The following is a 20,491-nucleotide window of genomic DNA, read 5'->3' as shown; positions in this document are numbered from 1 at the left end:
ACAATTGCAAGTGAAGGGTATTAATTTTACCTTAGTTCAGATTTTAATATAACATAAATTATTGAATTGTATTTCTATACTGAAATAGTGGAGCAATCTGCTATTCTATTAAATGAATGCTATTTTTTTTTCATATAAGAACACTGAACACAAGAAGAATCATATCAGAGGTGTTAGGAAAGGGAATTGTTCCACTGATTTTGACATAGTGATACTGCCAGGGTTCCTTGGCATCAGTAAAGAGAACAGCCTTCCTGGTTTCAGACCCTCACATTTAACCTTTAGTTCACTAAGTTGTCTTAAACTTAGTTGCACTAGTGACCTTTCAGCAGGGACTCCCTGGAAGTGGAGGCATCCTTTGTACTCATTTTCTCTTTGAACACTTTGCTTCCATTGAAGAGGAGGCAACGTTAGCCTGTTCCTAAGATATTCGTTACAGTTCGTGAGCTCTAAATGCATCTTGAATAAGAGAATAAAACAAGTTTAAAGAAATTACTGCCAAACTTCTCCAATGATCTGGAATTTTATTCCATCCATATACATGCATAGTAACAACATTTGTTGAGAAATTATTTCTATCAGAAGTAGAACATTATCTTTGTGATCACCAGTTGCAGTATTGCTACTCTTATATTTAAATATATCTTATATATGAATTAGATTCATAATTGCAGCATTGAGTTTAGGTTTTGTTTTGGACTGTGCCTTTCAAAAGATAAAACTGATTGATATGACCTCATTACTTACAATACTGCTTCCAGTAATTTTGTTCATTCTTTATAAAGTATTGCATTTAACAGCAAAGGTTTAAAAATTGAGACAGAGATGCATCAGCGAAAGAAAATACAAGTACTATACAAGAAAGAAAATGCCATCTTCATTTAACGTACGTTTCAGATTAAGAAAGTGGACAGAAACATACCGCTACATACAAATGCAAAGCCTAATGACTAAGGTAATGTATCTGCTAAAATATAAAGTGCAAACTGAGCCCAATTGTTCAAAAAATTGAAATTTTTAAGGCGAACTTCACAGCATAGTTGAAACTTCTTTGCAAGTTATATTTTAGCACATACATATCTGCAACAGCATATAAGAAAAAAAATCAGGATACACAAGTGCTTTTGAAGCTATTTCTAAAATGCTTTTCTGTATTGTTTGCGACTATTTTCTTTAAAATCTACTATACAGTGCAAACCATATGTGCTACACAATAACTATACAATAACATTACAAATGACTTTAATATAAAGTTTTTAAATAAAAATAACATAACTACAGCTATGAATACTGCTGGTAAAATAAATTAATATTTTTGAAAATGGCACCAATAATACACTTTACTAATGGACTGTAATGAAATTACACCTTTAAGTCTTCAACTCAGCAATAGTGAAATCTCCTGATTGTCCAGATGTAATTCAAACAGCTTTCTTTAAACTGTATGGAACAGTATGCTAAACATAGGTACCAAAGGTGACCGATTGTTTCATTTGACATGTTCTGCTGCGTGTGAAGAGCAATAAAACTTCTTATGAGTTATAAAGTTTGAAAGATTGTTGAACTGGATGTCACACAGTCGGCAGTACTTTCCACTGCTTGGAGCCTGGGTAGAGCCATTCACACCTTTAGCTATACTAGACAACTGTTCCTCTGCTGTAGGAATTGCTGGAGAGACATTTTCATTTGCAGTTAAGGGGTTCTCAGAGATCCAAGAAGGAGACTTGTGCCCATCTTCATGTGGTGGATTCTGGGAAATGTTCTCTTGCTGTGGGTTAGTGGCAGGTCTTTCCTCCTGTTTTAGTCCCCCATTAACTATTACCATGCCTCGGTTTTTCGGCAGTAGCGGAAGAGATTCTTTCTTCTGCACAGCACATCCATTTGAAGGCGCCTGGCCTTTAGGAGATTCACTTTCTGTATTTGTGCTTTGATCTAGATCAGTATTATGAATGACGAGAGAACCAGAAATGTAATCACTTGGCTTTATTCCATAATATGGAGAAAGCTGATCTGCTCCTTTAGCTTTCTTTATTGCTCCAGGGTAAAGGCATTGTGGAAGAAACAAATGTTTGTTTTCTTCTTTTGTTGCAATAAGCTGGGCCGCTTCACTAAAGACTTTTAGTCCTTGAAGTGTTGCTAAGTGTGTGGAAAATAAGTTTCCATTAGGAGAGGACTGTTTCGAGTTTCCATTTTTCTCACATTTGATTATGCTTCTCTCATAACTGACATCTGGGCTATTTCTTTCACTTTCTGGGTTTTGAAACACCTTACTGTCGATTTGTCCCAGGTCACTGCGCTGATGGGCAGTGACAGGGCAAAAATTCTGCTTGTGAGCCAGGTAGTTCTCTACCTTGTTAAAACTGATCTTGCATACAGTGCACTCATGGTAGTCCAGCAGCCTTTTGGGAGAAGTGGATGTCCTCTCCGACGGGGGTAAGCATTTTTTACTGAGATCTATTGGCACATCCATCTCCAAGCAAGATACGGTGGAGTGCGGAGTATCACACTTTGAAACTGGAACACACTTGTTAATAGACAGTGATGTTTCCAGATGTTTTGAGACTATTCCTGGAAAGATATCACATCGTGGATGGTAACAATCTCCAAGGCCCTCTGTTGACTCTTGAGTAGACGTACAAGGATTGCCAAGATTAGCCACTTCTAGAAATCGCTGTTGAACTAGCGGTGGCCTTTGCTCTTGCTCTGGCAGGCACATCTCATACATCTTCCTTCGCTTCCGAGTACGCATTGTTCTCTGCATGGCAGGCACTTTGTTGGAAGCGGACCTCTTCAGTGGGGGATCATGGCGAGTAGCACAGTAATACTGCTTGTGGACCATGTAGGTTTCATGTCTGCTGAAGGTAATATTACAAGCTTCACATGTGGTCTTGTTAGGGTCACTCTCACCCTCTACTAAAGGAGCATTGGGATTTTTCACATCAGAAGGTTTTCCGTTTATCTTCTCATCACTATTGCTTGCAGTTGACAACTTCTTGGGTTGTGCAGTAAAGTCTTTTTCGTGACTTTTATTGTTTGGCCCAATCAAATCTAAAACACTGGAAGAGTTTATGCAAGACGTCTGCAGAAGTTGATTCTCTGGATCTGATGTGTGAGGAGCTGTATTCAGAATGTTTATAGAGCTTTGACCATTACTGGGACTTACAGCTTCTGGCATTTTTTCTGGAACACTGGAAAAATCTGGTGACTTTGCCATCTGCTGCCATCGGCTGCTGCAGTAGTGCTTTTTGTGAACCAAGTAGTTGTCCAAATTATTGAATGTTATGTTGCACTCAAAACATGTAGCCCCTTTAGGCATCAGAGGACTGTAAATTACAGGAGGATAATTGCTACTTCCATGCCTCAGCCTTCGATGGACCAGTTCTGACATTTTGGCTAATATCTCTGAAGCCTGAGGAACCACAGTGATGTCTTGGGGAAAAGCAAACTGGGAAAGAAAAGGTCCCATTGGGAAAGAAGGGCCAATATTAGGCTGAACAGGTGATGAAGCAAGTCTTGGACTGGATGGTTCAGATTTTATTTTAGTATATGAAAAACTCTGCTTGTTTGCTGCAGGTTGTGTTTCTGGCCTCTGGTTTGGAAGGAAAAGTGGAGCCTTTTTTTCACATTTATCAAGCTCTGTATCAGAACTTGCATCTTTAGTCTGCATGGTCTTTTGGCTCTGGGGAACATCATTTCTGCTCAACAGGTCCGTTGCTGGCTGTAAACCTTCTTCATTTCCACTTGGAGAGTGTTCAATGTCACTTTCTCTCTGGATTTTGTTGCCAGAGACATGCAACTCTTGGTGCTGCAGTAGCTCCCTCTGAGTTTGGAAGCCAAAATGGCAGTGATTGCATCTAAAGGCAGCTTGAGTAAGATGTGAGAACAGGTGCTGATGAAAGTTAATCACTGAGTCTGCAGTGTAAGTACAAACTGTGCATTTAAGACTAGCACCGGGCGGGAGAAATTCCTCCATTTTCACTCCTATAGAAAAGACAAGTAAAATACAAAATAAAGTGACCATTTTGTCTCTCATGAGGAGTATTGGAGAATCAATTGCACAAAAGGTACAAACACAGTGAGAATTACTGATTTTCTTCTGATGAGATGGCATTAGTCACCCTGAAAGTACTTGAATTGGTCTTTCCTCAAACTGCTAGAGGTTATTCCCAGACTTCTGCTCTGCTTTGGAGAGCCTTAGTATTTGCATGCATTCAGCAGAACTGAAGGGAAAGAACAAGTGAAAAGATAAAAATAGACTGAACTTATTGTAAATGAAAAAGTCTTCGAAATTACAGTTACAACTAAAAGGAAACATAATGTTCCCCATACACAGTCACTGGAAATTTTGAATGCACAGAAAGCACATCAAGGTCAAGAGGTTCAAGGTTGTAATACGGCTTGAGGTACAGCCCTCAAGAGTACCTGAAAGCCACAGACAACATAGAAGTAGCATTTTGAGCATTATTGATGCTGAGCTTTTTGCTTGCATGGGTTGGTTGTAGTGTGGGAACAGGCTACAGATCTATCATCATCAGAAAGGACTGATAAATTGTGTTCATTGTGAAGGGAGGAGGAGCAGTAAGACACAGCTTCACTGACATCTTTATCTACCACATATAATGGCCATTGGCAACTACTGCTATAATACAACACCTTTTCCTCATGTAATCACTACCACTTTCCCCATCAATATCAGTACATTCAAAGCCATCTTACAGCCACTGATTAAACAAAACCCCCCATATTTCATGAAATTGTGAAACAGAAAATGCTTTAAAAAGAGATAAGACTAAATTTCTTTACTGCAACAACAAGGATTCTGGTTACCTTTTAGAAAATAAAACATGAAAAAATATTGGTAGGGATGATAGAATTAAAAATGAGTATTTGCTCTGCCTACACATCAACACATATACCACACCTTAGTTACATAAATTAGGTTGGTGGTAGTTGGTCAAAATAAAACTGTAAGAATACTGCAGCTCACTCTGTGGGAAGTCACTCTGTCGTATCTGGAGGTCCTCCCTTTTCCCCTAGCATCAGTGATTCCCCAGGTTGTGAATGACATTTGAAATTTGGCCTGATCTTGGCTGCAGAGGCCAGAAGAGAACCAAGGCGATACAGAGCATTTTTATCAGTGCTTGCTTCCATCAGGCACTTCTTCCCAAGGAGGCTTTACAAGGCTTTAGCTCCTCCACTGCCACAAGATGGTGCTTCATATGCTTCCCCATCATGTGGTACAGTGAGAGCAGGATGTCAATGGATTTTGCATTTTGAGTCAGGGCTCCCTGTTCCAGTGGTGCGCATCCACTAGAGCTTCCAGCGGGACCAGTAACAGAAGTTGAAGAGAACTCAGGGCTTCCAAAGGTTACAGGGCATTTGGAAAAGGGATGCAAAAGGTGTGATAATCTGTATAGAAAAATTAAGACTGACAGGATCTGAAAGAAAGAATGATTGAGCAGACTGGTTTACGACTAAAAAGAAAGGGAACAGCCTGAGGTCCAGCCTCTGTTCTAAGAGATACCTACACTGATGCTTATCTCTAGATTACAAGCAGACAGGGTCGTTCACAGCTCATAGCTCTAAACCCTGGACACCTAAGCCAATGGTATGTCACTGAATGCAAATAGCTGAAGCAAATCTTTTGCACAATGGCTAGGATTTCAGAGTTTTCCTCTGCTTGGGGAGAAATTATTCTGTTATCTTCTCAGAGTACCAGGTTATAATTACTAGGCTGTAAGACATGTTGGGCTGCATTCACCTACTCTTGTTGAAGCTGCTGTAGCCAATGGTTTTGCTGGTTCACTGAACAGTGAAATATTTGCTAGGCAACAGACAGAAAATGGCAATAGCCTGATATTCAAAGTTAAGATCTGAAGCACAAAAAAATCTGACCTCTAACTGAATGGCTTGTTGACCTCTAACTGAAGGGTTGTCTGTGTTGTCAGTATAAAGAAGCTTTCACTCAGCACCCTTCTAGTCCTGCTCTGGGAGGTAACAAACACCTCCAAGGCAATATGATGCCTTCTGGATTTGCAATTGCTGCCCAAGTATCAGAGGAATGTTTTTCACTTCACCAAATCCACAGAATAGATTCCCAACGCCCCAGGAGCTTTTACACAGCAGCTGAATAAGGCTTTCTTCTATGACTAAAGCACTCATTAGTGTCCTTTAGACTCCATTCATTTACCAGGAGGATTAGGGACACCTGTAAAGCCCTTGCATCTTTCCAGACACAGCTCTGTACACCAGAAAGCCAACACGCCACACACTGACACTGCAGTCTTTCTTATTTTTAGGTTTTCTCTGCTGCTGAAAACTCCAGTGAAGAATGTCCTGCAAACTCACTTGTGTTTGCAGCCTTAATTCAATTTAAAATTGGTCATCCACACTGATCTGCTGATGCGGTGCTTAGGGGCATAGTTTAGTGATGGACTTGGCAGTGCTGGCTTAACAGATGGCCTTCATGATCTCAGAGGTCTTTTCCAATCTAAGCAATCCTGTGATCCTTTGTTTCTGTGATTCTGAAATACTATCGCCATATTATACTTATTAGAAGAGAAAAGAATATGGTTATCAAACAAGAAGTTTTTTATGAAACAAGTGTCCCGGTAAAAGCACAGAGTTTTGGACCGTGGTCTTAAAGCCTTCTGGCTAAGAAGTCTACTCTTGGACACTAAGATCCTACTTCAAAATGTCTTGCTCTCTGATTGTGTGTATTTCCCTCCTGAGCATCACAATAGGGCAGGTGGAGACTGTACTCTAGCCAACTCATGTCTGGTAGACAGAATCCCAAAGTAATTGATTGTGTCTGAATTCTTGATCATGCCTTCACCAGTAAAGAAATGCTGCCTGTACCTGTGTATACACATATTAAGAGAGAGACAGTATTCAGATTAGGATTAGTAGATAATAGAAATTACTCTAGTTACCTTGGAGAGGTGTTTGGTGTAAGACATAGGTCAGAAACTGTTGACATTTTGGTAGTATCTACATGCAATGTTTGCATATGTTTGGAGAGACATTGATCCACTGAATGTCTACAGTGAATAACTTTTCAAATAGCTAAATCTAGAAGACGGTCCATGAAGATACAGGGTACTTACCACTGTGAGAATTTAGGTGCATTTCCAGAGCTCTTGCATTCGAAAAACTTTTGGTGCACTGTGGAAAGGGGCAGACACTGGATATCTGCTGAGCACTGTCTTCACTCTCCTCTGACAGTTGTGGCCCCTCTCTTTGCCTCCCACTGCAGTAATACATGAGATGGGCCTGCAGGTTCCGCTCACTTCGGTACCAAATGCCACAGGATTTGCAAGGGAATATGTCCTCTACAAGTAAATATATGCAGGTGTAGATTAGCCACGGTGCACTTGGTGCCAACCAAGTACTATAGTTCACCCCCCTTCCCCATTAAACACATATTTATTTAATAAAATATTGGAAGCAGAAGCATGGGTTTATTAAAATGTCCCTTGCAGATGAGAGACTTAATGTGTGAGACAATTGTTTGTTTCAAAAGAATATTTTAAAAATAGTTGCATAAAGAAAAGGGTTTGGCACATAATTATTTTAAAAAATGGAATTAAATTAGATGTTTGTTGGGAACATACAGTACTAATTCAATAACTAAGCTGTGTTTTCAATACATGACTACTCAGTAGGGGACACTTTTCAATTGTGTTTTTTTTTTTTCCTGTGTGCACAAGTCTTTTCAGCTCTGGGCCTTGGAATTTTTGGGTGCTATCTGCAGATCATTCCGAAGAACATGTATTTTCAGAATGCTTATGCAGTTATTACTGTAAGATCCTGTTGATCTGATAATAATAATAATAATAATAATGCATATGGTGTATTTCCACCAAGTGGACAGATATTTGGTTGCTAATATCCTGTCAGAAAACACCTTTACAGTACATCATGTATCTGTCTTATAAGGACAAAAGGCACGTTTGACCTTTCTGAAAGCTGAACCTTCCATCCTATCAGTAAGAACAAGACAAAATCCCTGCCCTTTTTGGGCACATCTACATGAGTAAATTAAACTGTGACAGGGTCCACACTTGAGCATTAGAACTTGTTTATAGTTAAATCACAAGAACAGTCCCTTCTGTACTTTTGGCTTAAGTCAGTCAACACTTGGCCATTCACAGGTACATTACAGGTGTTGCCATAGGCCTAGCATAATTCTCTGCATCTGGTCAGGACATTTCTCACCCGTTTTTGACATAAAATTTAGAGTGAATCCAGACAGTGACAGCTGACTTCACGATCAGGCAACTGCAGTCGACATCAATACACATCTTGGTCTACATCAAAACTCCCCCAACTTCAGAATGCAAGAAACTTCTAAAGATTGTAATTAATAGTCTTGAAGAATAGCTGGTTGTTCTGAAAACATGGCATGTGTACCTGATGACGTAATTCATTATAATTTGTGACAATTTATGTTTAATATCAAATGTTGAAGTGTATAGGACAACTCTCTAAATCCAATTCCTTTGGGTAAAGAAAGTTGAAGACTCCAACCCACTGAAATGGATGAATCTTTTATTTGCCAAATATTTACAAATGCAGCCAAAGTTTACATTGCTTAGTTTGCTTCTCTGACTGCATTGCTAATACTTGTCTATTTTTTTGCTCATAAATTTGCAGAAAGTATTTATACCACTACCAGTTTCTATTTTTCCCTTTGCCACTGAATAATTGTGCATGGATTTAAGACACAACCACTTAATGGACCAGTTAGTATTCCAATATAGACCACTATTAAAACATTACCAATGTAGCTTGCATCATTTAAAATGTCCACCTAGTGTTAAAGCTGACATTTCAACATTTGCTTTTGGCTTTAAATGGTTTAAAAAAGTTGAACCAATGAGGTTTCCACAGAAGAGAAAGTCCAAAAGTAGTAATAGGAAATTCTGATATGGTCAACAAGTCCTATTTGAATTCATTTAACTGCATTCCGTTGCAGTATTGAACTTTCTGATTATCTTAATGAATTTGACTTCTAGCCATCTTTATTTCCTATTGGCTAGATGGCATGGACAGTCTGCAGCTGCAGTTACACATGGTGAATATGTGACTGCCATTATATGCCAAGCAGACCAAATGCATTTGAGGAGTTTTTCACAGTAAGAGGATGGAATTTCAGGAAGAACAATATATAGGGATGGGATCTGAAACTAATTAGTCCTGTAAAATAACGCAAAATAGATAAAGGCTACTTGAAGCTAATGTTTTAATTATTTAAAAGCAAAATATTTCAATTTGTTTCAATGGATATTTTCCAAATATTTAAATAGATCAATTCAGGAAATGAAACACTCAAGTTCAAGCTGAATGAGCCAAAGGTGATATTCTAATTTTGGTGGGTTTTTTTCACTAGAAAATGCTAGGAAACACCTACTTTTTCTAGAAACTGACTTTTTTTTCAGAGATCTAGAGAAAGTATGTTAAGACATGTCTCATTACAAATCTAGAGGTGCATTCAGCATATTACTGGACTTGCATCTTGTTTAAGACTTCAAAACTGATGTTTTGAAACTGAATTTTACCAATTCAACAGTGAGATGTGAAAGCAGCCCCATCTGGTCAGAGGCAGAGTTGGAAGCAGAGTGGAAAGTTCTGAGAAGTGAGACTTGTTATTTAAGCATTCTCCTGGAGTCAAGAATACAGAGATTACTGAGTTGCTGCTAAATCTGTATAGAAAGACCTGAAGGATCATAAACTTAGACTTAGCAATGTTCAGTGTGGCTTTCCAGGGCTCTGTGAAAGGTAGTGCTGACAGCAAAGGTGTTTCCAGAAATGTGATGCTGTAGAAATCTGACCACTCTGCCAAAGACCAGAGTTGGCCTTGTAGATTTAAGCAAGAAATCATCCTTAGCGGAAACAAGCTGTGCATGAGTCTTTGCCCTTCAGGCAAGGTAACTCATTCCAGTGGCTCCCTTGCAACTGTTGACTATAAACACAGGTCTGCCCTACCTTTGGTAACGTCATGTCATTTTAGGTGCTTCTGGCACTTTCTTTTGGGAAGGTCCTCTACAATGCTAATTGCTGGTTCTGTGAACAGGTGTATTAGCTCACAGCTGCCCCACTACTGGAGTAAAAATGAATTCGCTTAGCCAAAGGGGCATGAGGTTGCTGTAACTCACTCTCTGGAAGGGAGGACTCAGATGATTTGGACATTGAAAGGTTTAACTTTTAAAATAGGCTAACAATAAATGTGTAGCTATCAGAATTTTTTACCCAGAAAATAAGCACTTACAAAAAAACAAACAACAACAACATAAGAAAAACATGGTAATATCCATTACCATGGATATTTTAACTAGTCCTGTCTGAAGAGCTTCGAGGTGTAGTGACTGTTCAAGACTCAGTGTTATTACGTGTGAGCCTGAGTGGCAGTCCATGTGCTTGCATGTGCATTTCACACCCGAAATACTGTGTAGTTAACTATAACTAATTATAGTACTTAGAAACCACAGGAAGCACAGAGAAGTGATCCAACATGGAGTCTAAATGAACAGACTTGCAAAGTGCTGAGAGGTAAGAATGTGCAATAAGTATAGGCAATGACTGGTGAGGATCATGGTAGCAGCCTATATATTTGAAAAGTATTTAGAAAGGAGAATGAGGAAGGAACTAGGGTTGTATAAAAGTAAAAAGCAGTAATAAGAAAAACCTAAAGATATAAAATTTAATTCAAGCTGAATTTTCCCAGTTCAGGAACATTTATGTCCCTCCTCTCTAAGGACAGCACTCAATTGAACACTGTATTGATGACCAGAGGACGTAAAAACATTTTTGGATAGCCACTGAAATAAGGCATGATCTCTGCTGCATTTTAAAATAGCCACTGAAGAGATGTGTTTCTTTTCTACCACTGAGTATCATGAATTATTACCAGAAGCTGCAGCTGTAAGCAACAAGCTTCCTTCAGCACCAGAGGCTGGACTTTGAGAGCTAGCTGACGTATCTTATCTACTTGAACAGTTTCTCATCCTATTGCCTCTGGCAGCAGATCACAGAACGTCCACACGAGGGCAGGTCGGGTACTCTGGGTGAGGTTCTTGCCAGACTGCTGTACTTGCTCCTTTTACAGCTGCGAGTTCATCTGAGATGATGGGGGAAAAAAAGCACGCTTTGAGCTGTGGTGTGGTTTCTGTGGTCTTGAATTCGATATTGCTGATTAGCTCTTCATATGTGCCTTAAAGTACTGCTGTTCTAAAAAACCGCCAGAGAATAGTATTCATCACTTACTGTTCACAATAGCTGTAGGCAAAATAGATGCCATTGCAGCTTGTTGAGGGAGCAATTGTATGGAGTCCAGCAGGCGTGCGGGATACATGCCTTCTGTGAGAGTCATCTGACTGGCAGCTTGCAGCCTTGAGTCAAAATCTACAACAAAGGCAATCAGCTCTTCACCCTCTGAGATGGCCTTGGTTGTGGTACACCAAAGCTGCCCTCCTACAGGAAACATAAAAGCAGAAAGATTTAATTGATGGTATCAGATGCCAGAACTTAAAACAGCAGTGCCATATCTTCATGCTCCTTTTTTTTTTTTTTTTTTTTTTTTTTTTTTTTTTTTTTTTTTTTTTTTTTTTTTTTTTTTTTTTTTTTTTTAATTTGAATGGCTTATTCAAGGTAAAGAGGCATATAATTTTTACTTTTAGTGTCTTCCTTCTATCAGTATAGGAATTTTCACTTATAAAGATAACAGTTTGGGGACAGTTTTCCTAACTATTTGCATCATGCATATAATTTGATTTTTTCATTTTGTCTCCTAAAGAGCCAGCAATGCAAGAATCAAGATATAGGTGAAAATAATTTATACAGCACTTTTCTCATCATTATTTTCACCAAACTTCCTGTATATTTTTTCATAACTCCAAGTTCACTTTATTTTGAATAGCAAATCACAGCTCAATAAAACCAAACAGCTGCAAGAAAGAAATCAGATTTCCTCTTAAGGGCGTTTTCCCCCTCCCTTATGTTTGTCACCCTCTTTCTCTAAAAAATCTTCCCTTATGTAATATTCTTCGTAACATGACTGCTTTATCTCTGCTTACACTGACTGAACTTCCTGAAAAGAAGATATGCCAAAGATCTGTTCCATAAAGGCTTATTCAAATAAAGGTCTGTTTAAAGGGGGGGAGGGGGGAAGTAGAAGAATTTTCATCAAACAGTAAGATACACTATAGCAAATGTCACGTGTAGTGCATTAAAAAGAAAATTAACTATGCGAGTACATCTACTAATGTATTTGAATGCGATAGTGAATGCTCATTTATTTAACATGTTTAGACAGGCAAAGCACTTATATTGTGTTATCTACACTCTCAGGCCTAGATGCATATCCAATACAGTTATGCCTGAAATAATGTTGCATACTTTATATGTTATAAAGCTTTTTTTTTTTTTTCCTTGGGTTTTGTATATATAGAAAAAGCTATATGTTGCATTCATTAGGCAAGCAAAAACTGTAGTCGTTTTGATAAGTAATATTGCTGTGTTTATCTTTCGGCATAACTGCCTTTTCAACTGCACTTCATTTTTTTCCCCTCAATGAGATTATAGTTTTAAAACAACTTGTTGCAAAAATCTGGTAGAGGAGATAACAACAGTGTATGATATGCCACAGCTAAATGGAAGAATTAGGACATTGTTTTAGAGAAATCTTGGACAATTAATTAAACCAGTCTATTAGCTTTCAAAGATGAGCAAACAAAACAGCATCAGTAACAGTGTGTTTCAGTGGTAAAATACGCTAAGCTCTAAACCTCAAAGTGGTGTAGAAGTTTCAAAGCAGAAAAGTGTCTTTGTATCCACCCTTCAGTAATACAGCAGTTGAAGGTGCTCCAAAGTTTACAAAAAATTTAATGTGAGGGGACCAAAGAATACTAAGGTTTATTAGCCTCCAACATTACAGCATTAAATGGTGCAAATCTGAGACTTTATCCCGGCAAACATCTCGACATCCTGTACCCTTGGGGGAAAAAAACAAACTCAGTCTCCAAAAAAAGAGTGAAAAAAGGTCTCCAGCTGCAATCAGTCTGGATCAGCTAAAAGGCTGACTCAGTCTCCTGGTGTTAGAGCTCCTCAGGGTGTTGATTCATGTCCAGCAGCAGATTAAACTCAGACAGCTGAAGCTAGCAGTGACCCCGGCTGCCTGATCCACCCATCTCCTGCAGACTGTCACACCTACGGCAGGCACAGCTGGGTGGAATGTGTGACAGTTTTGGAAGCACAACAGTCTCCAGCTTGGCTTAACAAAGGTAATTAGAAACTACAGAAGTGAAATCCACTCTATGAGTACAAACCTTCAGCCCAGCAGGATTCAAACCTAAGAAGTACATTGTTATTTCGTTTTCTCTCATCCCATTCTATAGGAAATAAGGCATTTAAGTGATCATGACATACATGCCCATGTTTTCATCAGCACATGATGTTGTGTTGAGTTAGATCCCCAGACAAACTCCCAAATTATGTGTTCTTCCAGTTACTGGAAATGAAGCAGAACACCTTTGCAGCAAAAGTCAACGACAGGGACAGGGCATGGTGCAGTCACCACTTGTCCCCTTCTATGTTTGCCTGCACAGGTTAAGGCAAGGGCCGCTGTCTTGATGTAATGTAAATGACTTTATTGATGTAAATGACTTTACTCCCCTGACCTTCAATGCAAAAAGGAAAGACTGTGGAAGAGAAGTCTTCTTGAGCCTTCTACTGCACAGTCAAGGAAAAAGAGTACAAGTCAGTCAAGTGCAGAGTATCCAGCAGAGGCTTCTAAATTTAATAGGAAGTTCCAGTCATGACTATCATTTGAATTACTATGCTGTCCAGACACCTTTGTCAGAGATAAGGGCTTCCTTACAGGTGGCTGCTACAAAACAGGAAAAAACTTCTTGCTTCCTACAGGCTAAGACAAAACTGACATATACAGCAATTTCTCAGGAGCACAACAGCTTTTCATAAAGCAATGGGTAGTGTTAACAACAGGTTTTCAAAATGATAATATGGAAGCCTTAGCCAAATACCTGTGGTGATGAGAAGGAGGTAGAAAGATGTTTGCAGGAAATATTTGCAAAAACATGAAGATTTCAGAAAGAAACGTAAAGGACTGTTATTTATATAAGATGAAGTTCTCACTAAACTGGTTAGATTTTTTTAACCAAAAATGTTCCTTTTGTTAGAAAAAGCCTATAAGAGTGAAATTGTTCTACTGAAGTTTTACCAGGCCAAGTGTTTCGATCCTAAAACAGACACAGGCATCAGAAGAGAAAGGATCAACAATCAGGTAAGTTCTAATAGAGATGAGTGACTGACAGTGCCTCTGAAATAGTCATGATTATACGATTTGGTTAGAAGGCAAGACAGCAGTGATTCTGGGCCTCTTCTTGCCCATAATGAGTACACTGGTCATCCATTGTGGCACAGTAGTAGAGGGAAGGCTCTCAGTCAGGTGCAAGAAGTATGACACTATGTGGATGATTATGATTCGATTTATTGATAATACATTATCTAAATATTGTCAATGCAGTATATAGTACAAGCAAATCTAAAGGGTTATAAAACAAACAGATTAATTTACAACCTTTGGCTTAACAGAATGCACAATTTAAAAGCAACAAAGCACCCATTTAACTACTTTAGGATTTTATCTCTCTATGTGACTGAGTCTTAGTGGTTTTACTCACCGGTACAAAACTGACCGTTCCCCATCTTCGGGCTGGACATACCCTGCAGGAGTCCCTGCCGAGGGCGGGGTAGGGTGGGGGGAATCCATTTGGAAGTTGCCTGCAACCTTGGGACACCAGTTTGCCCAGCTGGCCCAGTCTCCATCAGTATTTTATACCCTTTTGAAGGCCGCAGTGTACCAAAGTCAATCACAATCATCACAGCTCCCCCCTCTCTGGAATGCGTTCATTATGCAAGCAATCCAGGCAGTTCCTTCTGCAATTCCCACCTAGTGTTCTGGTCTTAGGGCAATTCCCACCTGGTGTTCTTATCTCAGGACAAATCACATTGCCCATCAGAGGCAATAGGAAGGGAAGGGTTGGATGCCTGTGTGTAGGACGCAAGGGTAGACACACATCATTTATACTGAAAGGGGTTTTAGTGGTTTTATGTGGTGGGGTAAGAAGATCTCTGTAAATGGTATGCATTTATTCGAACTCTTTTTCTAGTTCATATTGCAAGGAATTAAAAATACTCATTTATTTAAACACTGAAAGATGAGAAAGTTAAAGAATATCATGTTGCGCAAACCAGAGCAAAAAATTACATTCCAATTGTATTGGTGTGAGTTCTTTACCAAATGACATCAGGCACTGAAGCAGTTATCTGATACCTTCAGAACTTCCACCAAATAGAAAGGTTATTTCAGGGTTCTCTTCTTTGTCTACATCTTTCACTGCAAATATTTCTGCTGCTTGAAAAAAACACCAACACCCTTAAATAAAAAACCAACCAACCAACCAACCAACCAACCAACCAACCAACCAAGCCTAACAACAACAAAAAAACCCACAAAAAAGCACCCAACCCCCCCCCCAAACCAAAAAAAAACCTCCAACTCTCTATGAAAATGACAGAATAAGGTCCTGATGTCCCTGAAAAACTGTGGACTTACTGTTCTTTGTAATGTTTATGATCAAGATTCTTGTGCAAACAGATCTGGTTCCTAACAGGAAGCTTATAAATCATACTCATAATTGCTGTCAAAACTGGAGTGGAGTGTACTGCAAGTTTCGATAATAAAGAATAGAGTCACAGTTCAAACTTGATTACATTTTGGAAATTCATGCTGCTCTTATAAGAATCAGTGGTCTTAAATATCTTCTTCTCCTGCCAAATTTTTCACTTGCACTTTTTATTATTTATGAAATCAGTGTCTGCACAATGTCATGCAGACCTCTGCTGATAAACTCTAATTAAGATTAAGACAAGCCTTTTGGAAAGGATCCCATCATTAGCAAACATGATAAACACAAAAATACTCCCTACTTGTCAACCAGGAGCAATTCAGTAACCTAACAGTATTATCTGTTGCTAGGCTACAGGGCTGACAAAGCTTCAATTATATTGTATGGCCATACATATAGAATACTGTATAAGAAAATTTATCTAATATAAAAGCATTTAACTTCATCCATGCTATCTGTAATTCATGGCTTCCCTCAATGGCAAAAAATCAGGTTAATAATTACATAGCATGCTGAAAAAATCTTAGCAATGTGTCAGGTTTGCACAATTTTTTCTAATTTATCTCTGTGATTGATAGACATTTGCTTTGTAAAAATAATAAAATGCAAGCAATGGGATACTGTAAACCAGAAGCGTAACTACATCTGGACTCATCAAGATATGGAATCACACTTAGTATAAAAAATATATAGTAAATTGAACCAATTAAATCATATTTAGATGCAATAATACTCTATCTTCTGTATTCAGAATAAGGAGTAATGTGGTGATAGATATGCATGCGAATACAAAACTTTATGTAGGACAGACACCTAAAATAGAAAAAAAACCCCTTACTTTTTTTTTAACAGCCCTTATTTTTTTTTTTTTTAAACAAAGCAACTTCTATTATGATATTTGGAATTAACTATTTGCTCTGAAAATTTAACTAAGGCAATGGCCTTTCACCCATTTCGATTCTCAGAACCCTATACCACTTTCAGGGAAGACATGGAAACCTTCACAGTAAGCTACAGATGGTGGCCTGTTTGGTTTGTTTTTTTTTTTTTTTTTCACCTATGCTTTGCAAATCTTAAAGAATGGTCATTTGGAATCTGTGGATCACAGTCTGAAAAAAATATGTATACAAGGACAGACTCACCTAACTCCACTGAAAGAAAAGACCTTCAAAATGGATGAAACCATAGAGCCTCTTGATTCATACCATTGCTTTTAGGAAAAGTGACTTTAGAAAGCAAGTAGCTAAAACCAGTACTTCCATTGACTACAGCTGTTTCACAGATAAAGAAGCATGATGATGTATAAACATGTATTCAAAGGCAACCCCAGTTTTCCTGTCTTTCATATCAGTTGGTTTTCCTAGCTGAAACATCTGAGTCTAGTTTTTTTGACCCAGAAACGGCATGCATCTTTCATAGAAGTTTAGGAAATCAATGGCAATTTCTATTAAAACAAATATTCAATGCCAGTTAATTCAGAAGTACTACTTTCATGTAGTAAAATTTGTGCTTACTGGATTTGACTGCATTACTGCAAAAACATAATAGCCCATTTCCTGTACACACATCTTTTTGCAAGAAGGGTCAAAAGACTATCAGAATTTATTTAAACAACAGACTGTTACTCTTAGCAACTTCCAGGCACTGTAAACTGAATTAGACCTTCCTATCCTAATGAATTATTCCAATTTGTAAAAAATGGTGCTTTTAAGTAATGGTAATGGGGGTTGGAGTTAATTTATTATTTTTCCTCCTTTGTTGCACAGGAGAATTTAAGGAGAATTTGCATATCAGAATAGGATGGGATCTTCATATTTGGGTTCTTCCTGCTTCTCATGCATTGGGTTGTGACGACAGCACAATGAATGCCATTTCAGTAGGCACAAGTTACTGGGTAGATCTCTAATTTTTGACATGAACGAAGTACATATATCTATATGCAGACACATTGTTTAATAAAAAAATTATAATTCATTCAAATCCAATACTGTTGAAATTTTTGACAGCAGAGTGGTACAAGGAACAGAACTTATAAATTATGTGTGCCCCTTCTTTGAAAAATGCTTTGGAGGTTTCTTTGTGCATTGGCAAATACAGTAGGAATATGAGTTATTGTGTGAATCCTCCTGCACAGCACCTGATAAAAGAATAAAGAGCTGTGACATATTCTTAAAACAATAGAGGAATTAAAGAGAAACAATGGGCCAGCTGCTTCATTAATACAATCAAAAGAGAGCCCAGCACAGAGGAGTCCAGATAATTAAGCACTACTCTTTTAGACCTCTTTTCTGTAATAAAATTGCTAAAAATTTATTAACTACTTCATAGTTGTTAGATAGATCTATGTACTTGTTTATTTGGGTTGATTAATGCCTTTTCAGTATTCTACAACATGCCAACTCATGGTTCATACAAGTTTTTGAATAAAATAATGCAAGAATATGTGATACGGATCTGTGGTGTATACAGCAATAAATCAAACACATTTTGTGAACAGGCTTTCCAGTTGCTAAATAATTCTTAGCATTTTTCACATGTGTTCACAAAATACATACTTTGTACAGCATTTTTGCTATTAATGCATTTTAATGCCGTGGTTCCAGCCATCTCTTAGTGAACTGTCTCAAAAATCATCCCTGCAAATTCAGATTTCTCAAAATCTCACAAAAAACAGCTTTAGTGCTACATTAATGAGATGATTACTTGGCATCCCCTATAATTTTTCTTTATTTACCGATCAAAGAAGATTTGCAAAAGATACCTGACCTTTAATTTTAACTGACCCACTGCATACTATAAGTATACTGACTATAAAAAATGGAAAATCTATTATACTCTATAAAATTAGACCAATGGACAAACCAATTCTGTTCCACTTTTACTATTACCTTTGCGTTCAGCATAGAATATGGAGACTTCTTCATTTTTAACTCACTAAACAAAAGGCAAAATAAAGGAACTGCAATGATATGTTTCAGAACAAAGCAACAGAAAAATAGTCACCTGAAAGGCACTAATCAAATTAAAAAATGAGGCTTTAAAATTCCTTCATTTTGAGATTCGAAATCTCTTTCCAGAAATGGAAGAAAATACTCCTTAGGAATATATCTCTTACTCCTGCCCAAGAGTCAACCTGACTTCAGCTTAGTCATATGCTGACAGCTGACAGTGTGTTCATCTGAATAGATGAATTTATAGTTAAAACTGTCAGGCATTATATAGCTGATAAAGAGGAAAAGAAAAATATGAAAGGAACTCTCCAGTCCTAGGGGAGAGAGCTCCCAAACCTGGTATCTTGGTGTCAGTGCCAGGGGTAGGTCTTTCCCTTGCTGCAATACAACTATCGCAAACATCACATCTGTATTGCAGCAGCTCTTAAATTCATGCTGCAAAAATCTTCATCAGCTAAACCTCAAATGCAGCACACAGTTTCTGCAGAGCAAGGAGTGTAACAAATGCTTAGATTTGGACCTCTTCTTTTTTTCCACTGTTGCATGCCTGCACTTTGTTTGTTTGAGGATTTCTATGTGTTTCCTTCAATTAAATGTCTGCATGTAACTCAACAGACTTCTATTAGGTAAAGAGGCAAAACAGATTAGTCCTCCGAAAATATTCACAGGAAAATAATGTGGTAATTTTATTTGCCATTTTCCCCCCTGATAGAGCTGTCACAGCTTATTTACCACAGGGGGAGACAGTTAAACCCATATCCTTAGAAGTTCTATGCATTTAAGAGGCTTATATATCTCTTCTGGGACCCTCGTTCAAATCCTGGGCTAATCAGAATGAATACATATCTTTCTATTAGATGGCTCTAAAAAGTCTTAGGTGATATCAGCTCCTGGTGGACGACAGTCCACAGCGTAAAACTATTAAATGTTTGGCACAAATGGCAATACTTATGGAATGAAACTGAAAACTGTAATATCCTCCCACATCACAAGAAGTTAAGTCTGCTGCTCAGAGGTTGAAATTAAAGCCTGCCACAAATGCTAAACCTGTTATATTTTCTTAATTCAGCATAAACTCAAACAAGGAAGTTCTTTCCCAAGTTTAGCAATTTCTTCTTTTTTTTTTGTTTGTTTGTTTCTTATTTCTTTGCTAATTCCTTTGTTTTGAATTGAGTGCTACACCTTTTTTACATTTGAATTAGGTCTCACTTGAGTGTTATTTCAGAACTTACTAATCCGTCAGAAAGGAAATGATAAACAGCTTGGAAAGAACTGATAAACCCTTGCTGACATTGCCCACGTTGCACTCCCACAACCACTGCAAAGGATCTAGGACTTACTGTCACAGCACACTCATCTCCCCTTTTACTTTCTGCAGGACCACTGAATGGGCACTCTCCAAAGAGCTTCCCAGGAGACATTCCCAGGTGACGCCCACTGCTCTCCCCCGCTTTTGTGGATGCACCAGGTTTCAGAGAGAGAAAATGGACCACTGAAACCAATTACTCTGAAGGAGAGCTTCAGATACACACATTCCTACAATCCCTGCTTCCATAACAGCACAGCTGTAAGGTGACCCTTTTGTAGCCTTACAAACGCAATCATGCCTGTGGATTGTCTTTTCTGAGTTATTTCGTTAGGCTGGAGTGTATGAAAAAAAGAGGTGATTAAATGAGACAATAGCTACGCTTTAATAGCACCTCTTTCTTACGGGGAAAGCAGAGTACACTGCATCTTATCAATGGATTTTCTACTGTCTTGCACCTGCTACTGTAGGGCTCATTTCTTGCCCCTGGGCAAATGCAGAGTGAATGGCAGAGGTACTTGAGCAGA

At 38.3% G+C, this 20,491-nt stretch overlaps 1 protein-coding gene across 4 annotated transcripts in view; it reads right to left on the bottom strand.

Annotated features, from left to right (window-relative positions):
* Window positions 1–504: 504 nt before the first annotated feature.
* The window catches only part of ZFPM2 (zinc finger protein, FOG family member 2), a 310,759-nt gene continuing 290,772 nt past the window's right edge, over window positions 505–20,491 (bottom strand). For 2 of the 4 annotated variants that reach the window (XM_027891295.1, XM_027891296.1), the window contains 3 exons: window positions 11,266–11,472; window positions 7,107–7,331; window positions 505–3,981 (listed from right to left, as the gene is read on the bottom strand). In XM_027891295.1, coding sequence (XP_027747096.1) covers window positions 1,490–3,981; window positions 7,107–7,331; window positions 11,266–11,472 — 2,924 coding nt within the window. In that variant the 3' untranslated portion in view covers window positions 505–1,489. Of the gene's footprint in view, window positions 3,982–7,106; window positions 7,332–11,265; window positions 11,473–15,316; window positions 15,431–20,491 lie in introns of all 4 variants that reach the window. The other 2 variants (XM_027891298.1, XM_027891297.1) reach the window with 2 other exon arrangements.

The sequence above is a fragment of the Empidonax traillii genome, unplaced genomic scaffold (genome assembly GCF_003031625.1).
Source record: "Empidonax traillii isolate 1590-97213 ecotype Southwest subspecies unplaced genomic scaffold, ASM303162v1 scaffold318:size782537, whole genome shotgun sequence".
NCBI lineage: Eukaryota > Metazoa > Chordata > Aves > Passeriformes > Tyrannidae > Empidonax > Empidonax traillii.
This window is presented reverse-complemented; position numbering and strand designations above follow the sequence as displayed.